At 44.4% G+C, this 18,218-nt stretch overlaps 1 protein-coding gene across 1 annotated transcript in view; it reads right to left on the reverse strand.

Moving 5' to 3' along the window:
• dab1a (DAB adaptor protein 1a) overlaps window positions 1-17,982 on the reverse strand; it is a 48,872-nt gene extending 30,890 nt beyond the window's left edge. Inside the window, exon 1 of the mRNA XM_076088535.1 lies at window positions 17,913-17,982. Within this exon, the coding sequence (XP_075944650.1) occupies window positions 17,913-17,982 (70 nt within the window). The remainder of the gene's footprint in view (window positions 1-17,912) is intronic.
• Between the last annotated feature and the right edge of the window lie 236 nt (window positions 17,983-18,218).

The following is an 18,218-nucleotide window of genomic DNA, read 5'->3' on the forward strand; positions in this document are numbered from 1 at the left end:
GTGTGTTGACCTTGCTCTTGTCCAGGAAGAGTCTGTGTGTTATCTGCTGAAGTGACTACAGCGCTGCTCTTCACACACAATGCAGAGCAGAGGGAGAGAGACTTTCTCTTTGTGTCGCGCTCTCTCCATCTTTCTCCCATTTCCGTTTCTCTATCTCTGACCTGCAGTGCGCAAATATTTCATCATCAAGTGTCGTATAGGGGAAACACTCCTGCATCTGTGTGTGTGTGTGTGTGTCTGCTTTGTGTTTCTGAGTGTGTACGATGTGAGTAACAGACTGCAAGAGCGATAGTGAGAGGGAGAGGCGTAATGATAATGCAGCATATTCAGATAATATATCGAGGCATTAGTTCTGTACTCTATAACAGCGTGACTCTTGGAAGGTCATAGTGGGAGTGATGGAGAGGTCCCACTCCTCCTCTTTTGGTTCTTTCACACTCTCCTTCATTCACACAGAGTTCCCACAGCATTGCAGTAGAGTAGAAATGAGTCCTTTAACCACAGGTAAAGCATCGTGTCATATAGCTCATATAGAAGAGACACATCAACTAGAGTGTGGATTCAAATGATGTTTGGGTCGGGTTTGGTCTACTTGACCAGAGTGCACTGTGGCCCTCAGAGTGACTATTTACAAACGCACCTCTGTAACACAAACTCAGAGCTCTGAGATTAAACGGTTTCGGATTTTAAAAAAACATAATGTCCGTCGGGCTCGGTTATTACTCCCTCGGACTCGGGTCGAGTCTATTTCAAAAGTGACCACAATGACACTCACAAACTACAATGAAAAGGGTCAAAACAACTACAAAGAGACACAAAACAACCACAAAGTGACACTAAACATGACTGAACAGACACAAAATGACCACAAAGAGACATATACCACAGAGAGATGCATAACAACATCAAAAACACAAAATGATCAACTACAACAACTATAAAGTCTGTGTGTTTTGCTCCTCTGGAGAGGCGGTGGGGCCTTTTGTATTTCTGTGCCCAGGGGCCCCGTTTCATAATCCGCCCATGATCTCCCACCTCACGCTGTTTTGTCTGCCGACCCACACATGAACACACATAAAAACATGCCCATTTTTTAAATGCTTCATTACCACCCTCTGAATTAAATCATATTAGCGTGGGGTTCTGGAGGTCGGACAGCGTTTAAGGACATTTATTAAAAGGCCTCATTACCAGAGAAATAACAGGATTATTATGGCGGGTTGGCCCTTGCGTAAGTAGCGCTGCACTGTGAATCTCTGTTAGAGCAAGTTCTTAAAGTCCAAGGCTGCCAGAGATTATGTTTGTGAAAATTCATCCGTCTGAACATCCTTGTCCCATGTGACGGAAAAATAGGCAAACAAGAGGAAAAAACACATCACTTAGTTCTCCATTGATTTAAAAAAACAACACCTACACACACACACACACACACACATATAAATGTGGTGTGGATGAGCTCATTCCTCTGAATCATTGAGCAGACACTCACTCAGTCCTACTTAGAGTAAATCATGACTGTCTGCCTCAAAAGTCTTCAGAGACAAAGGAGCTGGAGAACATCTGTCCTTATTTCGGAGAGAGTAAGAGAGAACAGCTCTCTGTGTTGTGTGTCACGTCTCAGTTGGGCTGAGATGAGAGTAAGTGATTAAACCACCGGAGGATTTGTTTCTGTTTGACGCAGAAGACATTTAAATATTGCCTTCATTAAATTTGAAACAGACCCGTGAAATGTGCACATAAGCGAGAACACACATTAACTCGCTCAGCGGCTCTGATGACCCCGCCATCGCTTCCCTCCGTGTAAACAACATGAAACATGCCACTACTGTTCATACTACACAGGATATATTCCACAGACCTTAGGCCTTAGGGGGGACATTGGTATCGGGCCCCGTATCACACGGCCTGCATGGTTGTGTGTGTGTGTACATCCTCGTGCATAATGCAAATAAAACATTGCTCCAGAGTGCTACTAGTGGTCAAAACTCAACACGGGGAAAATAAAAATCATTTTGAAGTCCTCATATGAGGATCACATAGTCTGGGCGGTGCAGACTATGTGTGTACGTACACGTGTGAGAGCTAAATAACACCGGATGTGTCCAGCTGCTTCTGTCTCGCTGGAACAGCGGTTTTCATTTGAGTTTGACATTTAAGACCGGCTCCCTCCATCTGCATCCATCACCGTTACTGCTGCTACACTCAGCACACACAGAGGGTCCAGGGTTACTTCTCCTGCTGACTGCGTTATGTTATTACCTTTAGGAAGCATGTTCCATGAAAGGCCTCCCTGTGAGAGAGAGTGTGTGTGTGTGTGTGTGTGTGTGTGTGTGTGTGTGTGAGTGTGTGTGTCAGCACAAGAAGCATTCAGTCTGCTGTAAATACATGTCTGTTATTGCTGTGACCCCCCTGAGCTTCAAACACAACTAATGAAAGAATCTTCCGTTTCATCTGTCACGGCTGCTCCGCACACACACACACACACACACACTCACTGGCCACACCAGCAGCTTCAGTAAAGCTGTTAACACCTTACATTGTATATGCGTGTTTGTGTATCGGAGTACTTGGTATGCAGGGCTGCTTTGACTGTCTGTCTGAAGCAACAAGCAGGAGGGGGGGGGACATAAAGCGCAGAGCGAGGGATAGAACGTGATGGATGGATGAATGAGCGCGGCCTCCATCGGATAAATGTCACTCAGGATTAGAGCGTTATGACAGGCACAACCTCCCCTGACTCTCCTCTCTCTCTCTCTCTCTCTCTCTCTCTCTCACACACACACACACACACACACACACACACACGTTGACTTCCACAGGTGATACATGGCAGGTGACTGCAGGTACAGTACGTCTAAACCCCTCAGGGAAGCCCCTAGCATCGCCCCCGGCAACTGTAACCATCTGCCTCTCTTGTGCCCCCCCCCATCACTCTCTCCTCAACTCGCTCCCCTTTCAGCCTCCTCTCCTCTGAAAGAAGCCCCGCCTCCTCGTTGTGTCTCCATGACTCCAACCTTACATTCAGATTACATGTTGGAGTCTTTTTCCTCCTGTACATCTGCCAGACTCTGAACTAACAGGAAGAATGAGGAAGGAGGTTTATTGCCCAACAATGTGCCCTGGTGTTTGATACGTACAATAAACAGGAAATAAAAACACAAGCTGCAAAAGTGAAGAACACAAATATAGAATAGAATAATAGATACTATAAAAAAAGTGCTATAAAAACTATAGAATATAATAATTCAGTGCAGGATGTGTAAAGGTTCACAGAGAAGAGATTTGAGATAGTTATGATTTCATTGCCACTGAAGTTAATTGGGAGATAAGGAGAACCCGGTTTAGCAGTTTATCTAAACTTTATTTAAAGGTGAAACCTGAAATACTGGTGAAAAACTGCTGCACGCACAACTACGCTTAGTCTGTAAACTGTGAGGCTCGTTTTCAACGGACAGTTTGAGGAATCAAGTTCATAATAATTCTACTTTTCACGTCGGTTTCAAAATGTGATCGACTGCTCGTGTTTCTTTCCAAACTAAATGTCTTTTCAGCGATGTTGCCACATTCCAAAATCTCAGTAATTAGCTAGTACTTTGTCATCATTACTGATAGAAATGACGGCCACAACTGTGAAAACAAGGCTCAAGTTTTATGAAACTGGAATGTTGTTGAAATCGATTTGTTTCCATCTCATTTGCTTGTTTGATTGTTCACTCAAACGGTTCCTCTACTGATGTAAATGAGTCCAAACAAGCCGATGCCACAGCTTCCATTCAGCACGCCCGCCTGTATTGTTTTGCAGCGGCTGGTTAAAGTGAGTAGCTTGTTTTCGCTGCGCTTCAGATGAAGAAGCACCCAGAGGCTCTTAACTACAGCTGGGACGGTTCCCAACGAACACTCAAACAGCACATGAGGGAACCCGCCAGTTACTCTCCAATTAATCCTGCTTCTAAACCCGGCTGCCGAATGTGTGTGTGTGAGTTGTTTCTGTGATTTCTTTACCTATCAGAGGCTTTGTTCTGATGAAGCAGTCACTCACACCGACTCCTTTAAACCCAAAAAACAGCACGTGCCAAGAAAAACAACAAGTTTCCCCGTCTGCTCGTGCTTCATTCTGGCCGATTGATTTGGCAAACGACAGCTCACACTTGACCGAGTGTACACGCGTATGCGCATGTTGCAAACACACAGCCGCGGTCGCTGGAGTGAAACGTCGGGTGTAGAATGAGATTATGAAGTACTGTTCAAAATAAATCAGAATAAACGAGCGCTGAGGTGCGTTTTTTGTCCGTTTTTGAGCTCAAGTCGTTCATCATGAAAGGAGGAGTTGAACGAAGCACAGTAGGACTTAAGTCCTTATAGTGGTGCTCTTTCTTTTTCCTCCTCTCATCCCAACGCTCCTCTTCTTTACTCAGCTCCATCTCCCCCAAACCGCTGCTCTGACCTGGACGACAGCTGCACAGCAGAGACCCGAGCTGTCTGTGCGTGAACGTGTGTTCATCCATCCATGAGGCGTCCAGAGCGATCCCCACCGGCCCAGAGACATTAGCACCGAAAGATCCGCCCGGGACGGACGCATTATCACACCCACACCCACAGAAACACCCTCCGACAAGGTCACTTTACAACAGAAGACAGAGAAAACTTTGGACTTGCATGTGATGCGAGTTGTTTCAAAAACTTATTTTTATAGCGTATGAGAGCACAGGTACTTTTTTATCTAGTTTAAAATACTTATATATTTCAAACTGCATGTTTCTTGTGTCTCACTGTGTATAACAACAACATTATCTTACGTGGTCCAGTATTAAGAGAGCCGCTAAACGGGGCTGCAGTGTAAACTTATCGGGGAACTCCGCACCGGCAGTATGGTCATGTAAAAGTGTTTGTTTTTATCCACCGACAGGCTCTGGTTGTTATTATGTTATTATTATAAGATCTGAAAACATAATCGAGAGAGCTTCGCTAAAGCAAAAGTCTCGTTCTGAAATCGAGGTGATGTGTTGTTGTTTTTGGAACTTTCTATTTTTTACATGTTTAACACAATAGAACAGTCCCTGACATGATAAAAATAATAACAGTACTAATAGTTTGGCTATTAGCGAGTATATCTTAACATATCTATACATACATGCATACATGCACATATACACAGATATACACATACATGCATCTACATACACGTAGGCACACAGCATACCAATACATATACATTCCTACATGTATACATTTTACACATGTACTCAAAAATGAATATTATTTTAAAAAGAGGTGACGTGTTGGGCAACGGTGGAAACGCCAGTGCAGAGGTTCACAGAGAGGGGGGGGGGGGGGGGGGGGGGGGTAACAGGAAGAGGAAGATGAAGCAGCTGCTGCAGGTTCCTGTGAGTGCTGTGACCTTCGGCACCACAGAGGAAGAACGCTGTAAAGATGAAGAGTGGGACCCGCTGCTGCCCGATATTCAGAAGTTACGATGAATAAATAGAATCAAAGAATGCTTTCGGTGATTGGCTGCAAGGAGAAACCCAGCCCGCCCTCCTCCCCAGGGCGTCTAATACAGACGCTTTGTCACCGACGCACAAGTCACCCTTTATGAGACGCACCGTAAACACATCACTACTAGACGCTCAGAGGAAAAGCTGCAGGGAGTGTGATGACGCAACATAAAGACCAACAAAGACCCAAAGAAGGGTCAAAGAAGAACAGGACTACCTTTTAACTACTAGGCCTATTTTTAGCCCCCTGCTCGAAAATTGCATACTCCTACTCCTTTGAGTACACTACCCAAACTACAAGGTCTATTTTAATAATTTTGATGCTAGAATACTGGTAACACTTGTGAGATGTGTTGAATTGTGTAAATATTTTGTATATGTTACTGGTTAATATAGAAAAATAAGAGATTACACAGCTGAAATTGAAAACATTCAGCTCCGCCTGGAAAAAATGCACTTTCATTGATAAAAGGTTATTGAAATAATGCAGTTTGATCCCTAAAACTTTCCCAAGTCATAGCATAACTGATCAGTAGTTATTAAAAAATGGTTAAAGTGGAATAAAGTGAATAATAAGAGGTTTTAGTACAAAGGGGTCAGGCGAGGTCATAATTTTCGAACCAGCTGTTGCAGCTCTTACATTGTACTTTTATACACTATATAACTATATATTTCACTTTCTTTATCACTCATATGATTCAATACATCCAAATACAGATAATAGGAATCATATTCATATTCATAACATCATCAGAGCCAGTTTTGGCTGTCATCTGTAGGATTTTCTCATTTCATGTGTGTGTCTGTGGCTGGATCTCAGCCTATCCTCGGTCGATTTCCAAAAACAACCCCTCCTTCGACGCGTCACAGTCTGAGGAAGAGCCATGCCAAGTTTGGTGGTGATCGTCAAAAGTTTTCATGCAATAAAGTTGCCAGAAATGACGCGTGTAAGTAGGAGACCGCTTAGGGTTACTTTAAGCCTAAACATGATGCCTGAACCTGAGTTTAGTGCTGGACTCCAAGGACTGATCAAGCGTCAGAATGTGACGAGCTGAGATGAGAATGTGGCAAAACCACACAAATAGTCGTTTTCTTCCGGGTCTGGGTGCAAAACGGATGGAATGCAGCCGTCGTTTGACTGGAACAGTTTGAATACTCGGGTTATTTTGGTCAATGTCTTAAAGGTATTCCGTACTGATACCCAGTCTTCAGTATGATGCAGGGCTGTGCAGATAAAAGCAGTTCATGAAACGCTGGCCCACTAAAAACATTGGCCTCTTCCTCTTTAGTGGAGCTTTAAAAAATTGAGTTACTTTTTAACTTTCTCCCCCAACTCCAGCGCTCAGATTCTCGTCTGCGATACGAAAGCTGGCCGCGGGCAGCATGACTCTTGTGCTCGTTACTTACTTACTGCTTGTTATTTTTCTCTCCACAGATCTTTGTTTCCAGCCACAAACCCACGGAGGCTTTTGTGCGCACGAGTTCATTATTTCATTGCTCACTTAGCTGGTCAGCGAAGTGGAATTTTAGGAAATGCTTGAAGCTTTTAATACAGTACGATGAGGGCGGAACAACTCCCTGCTCTCTGCCTGTAAACGTCTCATCGGGAAAGGTGTTTCAACAGTGGGTTCTGGGTTTTGTTCATTATTTTCACCATAACAAGTTGTACTCTGGACCACTGCCGTCCACATAATCTTGTTGAACCAGAGGAAAGTGATCTAATCTCACGTCATCTAGAACACAGCAGGAATAAGGTGATTTAATCCCCTCCTCTACCCTTTCATTCCGTCTCATTCTTCTTCGATGTTCTCCCCATTTAATAAGAAGCCAACATGCTAGCATGAGGCCTCTCTCAATCCTGTGAACTCCCTCTCCCTCCCCCCCCCCCTCTCTCTGTCTCCTCTACCCAGCATCCCTCTGTCTATGCAGGACTCTTGGTGCTAAAGCTTGTTTCCTGCCCCGGCTTTAAATTTCGAGGTAATTGGTCTCACTAACGAAGGGGAAACATGGCCTGCGAGTGTGCACGCAACTGTGTCTGTCGTGCATATGTGTGTGTGTGTGTTTTGTCTGTGGGTGCAGCTGTGTGTGTTCTGGGCTCTGACAGGCTATCAGAGAGTGGGCTGTGTAAACAAGCCGCTAGAATCCTGTCATGCAGCAGTCCCCCCCCCATGGACCGCACTGTCGGTCGTCCCTTTGCCGCCACCGCTCACACACACACACACACACACACACACACACACACACACACACACACACACACACACACACACACACACACACACACACACACACACACACACATTCATATAATGCTGCAAAAGAAGAACAAACCCTGCGTTGAGAGCTTCCGAAAAAAACACTTCCTGTCTTCAGATGAAGGAAAAAGCACAGGAAAACGCTTTGTCATATTTAGTGTGTTCAAACGCTAAAAGACTGAAAAGTGTCAAAACTACTTGTTTCCATAATCTGTGTGTGTGTGTGTGTGTGTGTGACTGTCAGACACTAGAGGACGTTCTCTCAAAGCATTAGGAAACATGGGTAACTGCTCAGAACACAGCGGCGCTCCTTTCATGCTGACGCGAGTGAGCCAGAACAAAGACCCTCTCTCTCTCTCTCATTCTCTCTATCCCTCTCTCTCTTGTGTCTGTCATCTCTACCAAAATATGGAAGCACTTGAAGTTGTTGTCGAAAGATGTTTCGAACCACCAATTTCCTTGAGGTGTAAATGGAAGTTTAAACTTAAACGAATCTAAAAGTAAGAAAGAAAACAGTCAAAATTGAGCTCAATCTGATGATGAAGAATAAACGTTGTCCTAAAGCCATTCGTTATCGCTAGATCACATTTTTTAATAACCAATGCCGCTGAAATCAATGTGTTTCGGGTGCCCTGGTAGGAATGTGCCTCATGTAGCTGGTGTGTGGTGAAACATTTGGTGAAACACCAGCAGTGATTGCAGTCTAAGAGTCGTCGAGGTTCAGCAACGCTGATATCATTAACATCTTAGCGTGTTTGATTCACTGAGCTAGCTGCTGTTAGCTAGCTGCTGTTAGCTAGCTGCTGTTAGCCTGCTGCGTTGATTCATAGCACGCTAAGTCGCTAGCTTCAGTCCGTAGCATATGTGCTAGTCGGCTAGCTATAGCTAGTACGCTGAGTTTCAGTCGGTGTGCTGCTGGTCACCCATTGACTGCTGAACACAGACGCTGCTTCAGGAAGAGGAAGTGGTTTCTGGTGTCGACAAGCGACGTTTAATCAACTAGTTGACGAATCACATCCCTACTTCCTTGTTGTGTGACACAAGTTGCTGGAACATCTCTGTTTGACCAATCAGTGAGCGTGTACACTTCCTTTCAATATTAACATTATTATTTAAAATAAATCTGAAAATCCCTTTGACATGATTTTCAAACGTTTGCACACCAGTAGGTTGACTGGAGCGCAGAGGAATATATGGTCGACAATATGGAACAAAAAATCTCCCGCACACCTTCTTCACTTGTATTCAGAGATATTTAGTGTGTTTCTGTGCATCAGGTTACCTTACATCAGGAGAGCATGTCTGAAATAGTCGGTAGACAGACTTGGACCAATCAGGTGACACTACAAAATGACATCACTCAATCAATCAGGGAGCCTGATAATCACATCATGGCACCGAAGGGCCGACAATATAAGTATGAAGACATAAACATATTCACACACAGGAAGTGTGTCTTTAAAATCTTTTAAAAAATACCAAGATACATTTTGAAAATATGTAATTCAAAACTGGTTGGAGCTTAAAAAAAATGTAACTCAGAGTACCGATGTGTCACTGATAAGCTTTGTACACACACACACACACACACACACACACACACACACACACACACACACACACACACACACAGCGCGCTCTGTTAGTGAGAGACCTGGTATAGAACACAGCAGCCCGTCAGCGTCTAACACAGTCCTTCAACCAGCACAGCAGGGTGAGAGTATCGGCCTCCGTCACAGCCCACGTGTGACATTGGGACGCTTTCTTTCCTTTTGTGCAAATTATGAGCCGGGGGGGGGGGGGGGGGCAAACTGTTGCTATGGAGACTGTAGTTAGTGATGCGGCGGGCGAAGCCACACCGACTAGTGTGTAGGAGAGGACTGAGCTGAACGTACTGAGAGGATCACAGAAAACACACACACACACACACACACAGTCCAAGACTCAGGAAAGCTTTTGACTAATACGTATACATTTGTTTTCTGAGTCAGGCATTTTGAATTCATATTCTATGTGGCGACCTTTAATAATAATCAATATCATTGACAATACTCTCAATATCATCCACAATATTGTCTATTTTAGTTTAGTTAGTGTCCAATTAGCATAAGACACATTCTATTCTTTCTTGTATTTAATCTTTTGTTGTTGTAATTTACTTTTTCTATTATAATTGAATTTTTACTGTACGTCTTTATTTATTTACCTTCTTTTACACTTAATAAGTATTACTCTTTTGTTCATATCTGTTCATATTTTGATTCTATTGTTTTTCTTTTTGTCTTTCTTCTGTTGTAATCTTTGATCAAACTCCAGCAGAAAGAGTTTCCTCTGGGATTATTAGAATGATATCTTATCTCGTTTAAAAGCTTGGATGAAGCCCTTAAACATGTGGGCAGAAGAGTGTGTCATCAGTGTGAGACGCTGCACACAGAGAAGGGTTTGCAGAGCGGCATGCTGGGAAGAGCATTGATCACATCTCGCCACCTTTACCTTCCCTCCCAAGGGAAACAAAAGAAAAAGAAAAGCGGATGGATAAATAGATGGGTGCGATGAGAGCACAGTCGGGTGAGTAGACAGCAGGATGGAGAGATTATACTTTTCCAGAAATAAAGTGATGGGAGAGAGAGAGACCGAGTGGAGGCAGTTATCTCTAAATATAGTTTTAGTGCTGGGAAAGCCGCGTTTGAGAAAGTGCCACTATCTGCTGGTGAGTGTCGCCCGTTGTCTTCCATCCGCCGTTGGCCTCCACTGACAACCCACAACAGCACACAGCGAATTCAATTCAATCTCCGTCTGATTGGAGGGAACAGATCTGATTACCTCTCATAGACGGCGCGCACACACACACACACACACACACACACACACACACACACACACACACACTCAAAATACCGTTGTTTGTGCTCTAAGATTCCCCAGGGAAAGATATCAGAGTAAATGGCTTCGGTGATTGTGCCAGATAGACTGGATGTGTGCATAATATCCACACCAAGAAGATAATGTGTTTGCTAATCGCACACCAGAGACGAGAGCACACACACACACACACACACACACACACACACACACACACACACACACACACACACACACACACACACACACACACACACACACACACACACACACAGAGGCTAACAGCTGCACAGCTATAACCCTTAACCACTCTTTTCATGCCGCTGGCTGCCAGCTACAGTGTAGGAACACACTCCCACGCATCCTCAGCCAGTTCCCCGTTGTGGGAGAGTCGTGATTTTTCAGAGTTGTCATGACAGCTGACTGCGTGTGTTGACAGCGGCGGAAGTTATCATAATTTGTAATCATATTCTGTGTCACATCGCGAAAAAAAGACAGACAAGCATCAGTGAATGTTTTATCGGAAAACATTTCATGATGTTATGAATAAAATACAGCTAATTGAGAGAGAAAAACAACAAAAACAAGCGATAAATCAGCAAAACACGAAGTGTTATGTTTACACGTAGGATTTTAGGAATGCATAAGTGACTGTTGGTTACCTGCCAAAGTGGCTGCTGGTGTGGAGCAGCTCACCAATCAGAGTCACAACTGTCCGTTCTAACTGAGTGGAAACAAGCGAGTAAACGGCTCCACAACGTGACTCGCTGGTGTCATTGGGCCTCTGTGCCGGTGACCACAGTGGCCGGAGGCGACACATTTGTTCGTGTTGTCCGTCCGTCTGTCCGGTCCATTCTCATGAAAGCAATCTATATCTGGAACGCCTCAAGCAAAGATCTTCATATTTGGCACAACAGTCAACAAAACACGTGTTTGGCCATAACTCAAGAATTCATATGCTCATTAGGGAAATCTGGCTCAAATGCCCAAAAGGATAAAATGATATTTTGGACAGACATGGATGTATGTAACTGCAATGTGACTGGTTGGCGGAGACGTACAACCGCGAGGCGGTAATTCTAGTTGCTGTAGCATCTTCCGTCTCTCCAACAGAAGACGCCTCCGTGCTTCCCCACACATGTAGATAAACAGACGTCTAAATCCAGGAAGTTTAAGGAGCTTTAGGTTAGTTAACGGCTTTGTATTTAGAAATACTCACAGACTGATCACAGACTGTGAATAAGAAGTGGAAACTCATGTTTACAATGTTTACTGAGGTAATAAATCAAGAGAGAAGTAGAGTCATTTTCTCATAGACTTCTATACAACCAGAGGAGTCGCCCCCTGGTGGACATTAGAGAGAATGCAGCTTTAACACATGAAGCTTTGGCTTCACTTTGCAGAAACGGAGGTTGCAGACTAGCAGAGATCTGCGATTGTCTGGTAACTAACTGACATTTGGCTAATCTGAAGTTATTTTTCACAACCCTAAATATCCATACATGACAATGCCGGCTTCACAGAGATGAGCCCTGTTTACAGTTTACAGTATAGTGGAACCTCCTCATCATAAGACGTAGAAAAACAGAACAGTCTGCAGTATTTATTCACGACATATCAATGTTATACAACTGGATAAATAGAGTAGTAGTGTAAAATAAAGCTCTCACTACCAGCTCCAACACCATACACTGTTTTGACAAGAGAGCAGAGCATGCGTTCATTAAGCATGCTGTGACATCTGTCATTCTATTAATGACACTACGGTGGACTAAAAAAAGAAAGCATGTGTTGTTGAATCCCAACATCGCGATGTTTCTTGCATGGTGAAAGTGAGAAACGTGATTCAAAGGTTCCGGAGAAAGGCGTCCGTGGGTCATCGCCCTTCATTAGCGAGGTGGGCGCCGAGATGTAGAAGTTAAAAGTGGAGACAAAACTGTCTGCTGCCGTCGGGCTCAAATGTCAAATTGTCCCGCTGGTCTAATTTGACATGCACATAAAAAAGTGTTTGCACTGGCAGAGTGTCAGCGCTATGTTTTATTGATCATGAAGAATATCAAAATGTGTTTCGCTCGTACTAATTAACAAACATGTGGGCGTCTCGCTGGAGTCGTGTGCCTCTGCGTAACTTCAACACGGCTGATATATCGGCCTACAGGCGTATAATGTGACATCCACCGATGATGGTGTCCGATGTTTATCTGTTGCTTCTCTCTGGATGAATGATGAGTCGGTTATTTGTATATCTGTGAAAAAAGGCTTTTGAAGCAGATATTTTTCAAAAAGAAAATGTTTTTTAATTTGAAAGAAGGTTATGTTAAAGGTTGGTTTATAAATGTGTATTATTGATTGAATTTGTGCTCATTCAAAGACGGTTTTATGAAATGCTGAATAAGTTGAGATAATATTTGTATTATGAATGTCTTTGTTGATTTTATTTACTTATTTATATATTTTAAAAATAATCATATAATGATGCATATATACACTGTCTATTCATTTACTTGGTCTGGTGTTATTATGGTTGTTATTGACTTTAATGTTTGTATTATTGACGTATACTGTTTGTTCCTCTTTGTATCTCTGCATACTCGTGTGCCTACTCAGAATGACATTATAAATATGGTTTCTGAGTTAATTGACACATTGTTTGGTTGACCTGCTCACAGTTCACAGCGTTATGAACCGGGGTCGTGAGAAGACATCGCTTTGCTATAAAGGGTCACACATTAATATTGAAATCGATATGATTTGCAGTTACACAAGTAGACCAGACGGGCGGAGAGAGAATATGAGACGGGGATAGAGAGGTGGACAGATGTAATCTTTCTGGATTTATTGAGGATTAATAAAGACTATTATGCTTCAAGAACCCGGCCCGACCAATAAGAGCGACTAATTCTTTTGTCGGAGGAAGCAGAGAGCCGCAGATATTCGCCTCATGTCATGTTAATGCTAAAGGTCAGAGGTTATCTCCATCTTCTCATGGTAATTCAATAAAAAGCCTTCTGGTAGAGGAAAAAGAACGACCCCTGAGCTCACCGATGAAACATAACCGCGTGTGTGAGACAACACACACTCGGATACACACCGACGCATGGACCCAGTCTCACACACACACACACACACACACACACACACACACACACACACACACACACACACACACACACACACACACACACACACACACACACACACACACACACACAGTCTGTGATTAATGTGTGACACGCTGCCGTCCCAGACTCTTCTTCATTACATTCTTCACCACAGAACTGTGAAACAAAGGCCTGAGATTAAACAGCTCTCCTTCACATTGACTCATTAGTCTCTCTCTCTCGCCTGGTGATCAGTCTCTCCTCCGAGTCTCACTCATTCAGGGCAAGGTCATTTAAGAGTCAGAGCAGTGGGGAGGAGGAGGAGGAGGAGGAGGAGGAGGAGGAGGAAGGTTGTTAGAGGACCATCCTGCAGGGATTCTCACAGCAGCCGAGCTGCCGTTCCAAACCCTCGTGATGATCGGCTACTCAGTGGATCTTTTTTCACTCAAATCAAGCTCCTCTGGACTGAAACAGAAACACGTGTCTGTACTGAACGTAACAGGAACAGTATTTCCTGCTTGTTGCTTGCGTGTGGTGTATGATTGCGTTTGACTTTCATCACCCTGCCGAGTGTGTGTGTGTGTGTGTGTGTCTCTGTATGAGTGACCCAGATCAGAACAGAGATGAGGTCTCTGCGTGAGCCCAGCTCCACCACTTCACTTTGTAGCAAAGTGAATTCTACATCACCCTTTAAAAAAAGAGAAGAGATGCAGAATGAAGCCCTTTTCCCAACTGACACGAACACCTGCTAACATCTGGCTTTGGTCTGCATTTATTACCAGATAATTGACTCGCGTATCGGCTCCAGCACCAGAAGACAATTCTGACAATTATCATAATTGATCATCGTACAAAACATACAATTAATATGCTCTCCTCAAAGCCACCAGACTCCAGTCAGACAACAGTCAACCCACTTCAACGAACTCTACAGGAAGAGAATAAAACTCATCAACAACTCTCTTTGTTCGTCTTTACTGCTCCAACAATCAACAACTCTGTTTTAAGAGTTTGAAAGAGAGACTGAATAATAAAAGATCTAAAAAACATAAAGAAGTAACCACCGTAACAGTTTTACTGTTTCCAACTTCTTACGGTGGACACCCGACGCTAAAAGGTTTTCAGAATGACACAAATATTGATTTTCACAAAGTCTGCTGCTTCAGTGTTTTTAGACCTTTTTGTCCGATGTTACTGGTACACTGGAGTATAATTACAAGTGTCAAAGGCTTTTATTGACAATTACATTAAGTTTATGCAAAGAGTCAATATTTGCAGTGTTGTTTTGGTGCCATTCTTTATTCATGGCTGTGTTCTGAGGCTAAATTGTGACCTCACCTTTTCTTCTCCGGACAATGGTAAAGGGGATTCATCAGAGGACATGACTTTACCCCGGTCCTCAGCAGTCCAATCCCTGCACCTTCTGCAGTATATCAGTCTGTCCCTGATGTTGTTCCTGGAGAGAAGTGGCTTCTTTGCTGCCCTTCTCGACACCAGGCCATCCTCCAAAAGTCTTCGCCTCCCTGTGCGTGCAGATGCACTCACACCTGCCTGCTGCCATTCCCGAGCAAGCTCTGCATTGGTGGTGCCCCGATCCCGCAGCTGAATCAGCTTTAGGAGGCGGTCCTGGCGCTTGCTGGACTTGTTGGGCGCCCTGAAGCCTTCTTCACAACAATTGAACCTCTCTCCTTGAAGTTCTTGATGAGTATATGCAGTATATGCAAATTGCCATCATAAAAACTGAGGCAGCAGACTTTGTGAAAATTAATATTTGTGTCATTCTCAAAACTTTTGGCCACGGGTGTATTTGTGCACACCAGAAGAAAAGGTGTCTATCGCCTATTTTCAGCAAGTTTCCCCGTGTTTGAACCCCATAAATGGAGGAAGATAAGGTGTGTGTAGGTGTGTGTGTGAGTGAGAGAGACAGAGGAAAGAGACGGAGACGGAGACGGAGGCAGAGAGGAGAAGCTAAAAAACCCTCAAGTCTAAATGCTGAAGGCAAACCATTCATCTTTCCTCTCATATGCTCTTCTGGGCTTCAATCCCAGTCCCAGTGAGTGTGTGTGTGTGTGTGTGTGTGTGTGTGTGAGTGTGTGTGTGTCGGCATCTCCCCACATATGGAGAGCAGTCTGAATGATGAACATGATCTCCATTGCAGCAGAACAATGCTGTTTCTAAATAGGACATGAGAGGCATTCAGGCTACCCTCACACACTGTGTATGGGGGGGGGGGCGGTACTTGTTTGCAGGGCGGCCGAGAGGCTGCGTGCCGTGTGCAATGGGCGTCTGCTGCAGGTGTTAGCGCACGCGTGTTTCCGCGTGGCTGCCGTGCATCCGTAAAGTGTCGTTCCCGGCGGTGTCCAGCGTGTTTTGCCACATCAATCAGATGCTTATTCGGAGAACGCCGGGCGTCGCTCTCGATGTCGGGCAGCTGGCAGCGAGCAGCTGGGCGATGGCTGCTGCCGCCCCCCCCCCGGCATCACCTCTGCTCTGGGACCAACCCGGGCCTGCTCTCGTACACCTGCTAGCTACCCGCCTCTGGAGCTTTTCACACCTGGAACCACACCAACCACACGGCATCCCTGCACCTGTTTGGTGGCAACCTACTGTACCGTGATACGCACCGCACCTGTTAATTAGCTATGAACAACAGCCGCCCTGCATCCTGCTGTCTAACCCAAATCCATCATTAATAAAGAGGAAAGAAACGTAGCTGACAAACGTGTGTGTGTGTTTACCAGCGTGTCTAATATTTAACCAGCACTGAGGGCCGTACAAGGTTCTGTGTGTTTGTAATATACTCCTGATTATTCTGATCTAAAAGTAAGTAGAGAAGTAGAAGTAAAGGGATTCCTTTCACACGACTTAAAGGGTAACACTGAACCCCTTTACATGCACACTAATAATACACTATCACTCCTAGTACAGGAATGTACTACTCTTTGTCTTTCGTTTATCGTGTGTTTGTTGTGTTGCAACTGAATTCTGTGAAAGTTGTGCATCTCTGTGTTGCATAATGACAATAAATGATCCTTGAAATTAGGCCTCATTCCGAATGCACCGCTCTACGATTAAGGGTCTTTACACACCGGGGGCCGTTACTAATTAACGGCACAAAATCGCCTGTGACTATTACGTGTCTCGGGCTTTTATTGTGGAAGGTAAGAACGAGTAGATCTGGTCTGCGGTCTTGATTGATCAACTTGATTGATCGGTCGATGCCTTTATTTGAGGTGCAAAAGCTCAAAAAGCTCAACCTTGTTCCGGAAAAAAGCGCTTTTTCGCCGCATATTTTTTGTGTTCTGCGTTTTTAAAGTATTCATGACAAAAAAACAACAGTTCAAAAACTTGCAATTAATTGCACCAAAACAATGCTCCTGGACTGTAAAGGCCTTTAGATATGTGGGATATTATACATGTGTCTCATGTATATTCAGGATTAAGGAGCATTCTTTGGACAGGTATACAGCACATTCACACTGTGGGTTTTATTGCAGTTTGACACACACGGACTACTGTTAACGACCGCTCTGTGCGTTGAACTCAAACCAACCAGCCAACCGTTTGCGAGGCTGAGGGAGAGATGAATGCCCGAAAAGAAAAGCCCACACTTCAGGTCGGAAAGAGAAACAGGTCTACATTCAAACACCAGGAACAGGAACAGGGCGGTCATGGTGTCAGACTTTCACTACACGATTATCGAGGCCAAAAGAATTCACGATAATGATGTCACCGCGATATCCAATATATCTTTAACTTTGTTATAGTTTGTTTTTGTTTTGGCAAATGAATTACACTCAAAATAGGAGAGTAGGGAGGTGGACAGTCTGTATGTGTGAACGGCTGCATGTAAACCAGAATGTTAGTGGAATATTCATTAGTCACGCAAACAGCTTGGTATGAATATTGCGATGTATTGCGATTTATCACCTTTTTTCCACTGAAAGTTATTATATCTATTTTATCTAACGAGACAAAGGTTCATCTCACTTTAATCCTTTTTATTGCAGCAACGCGGGCTTGTCCCGAGCAGACAGACCGACTAACACCGTCATTAAAGCATCATAAATGTTGCATCATGCATCTGACGAACCAAACTGTTTGTAATCCAGGCTTCAAAGTCCAAACCCGCTGACTCTATCCATGATCGCACCACAATAATTTGTATTTGCAGTATTAATAGTTTACAGTGTTCCTACCTTTCCTCTTGGAGTCCCGTCTGACGCTGCTGGGCCGGACCGCTGGCTGTAGCTCTGTCTCTGTTGACATCCTCAGGCTCCAACTGGGCTCGCCTCCGCTCCGCTTGGCTCCGCTGGGCTCCTGAGGGGTCCCGGTTCACAGCGTCAGTGCCGGCTGTGCGTGCGTGGGCGCCGGGCGTGTGCGTGGAGGCGCCAGGTGTGTGCGTGGGCACACGGGCTCATGGGAGAGGGAGGGGCTTCAGCCCTGACACGACATCCCACACACACCCACAGAGAGCTGGAGAGAGAGAGAGAGAGAGAGAGGCA

Source organism: Anarhichas minor, unplaced genomic scaffold, assembly GCF_050575085.1.
Source record: "Anarhichas minor isolate MPS153535 unplaced genomic scaffold, ASM5057508v1 ptg000010l, whole genome shotgun sequence".
NCBI lineage: Eukaryota > Metazoa > Chordata > Actinopteri > Perciformes > Anarhichadidae > Anarhichas > Anarhichas minor.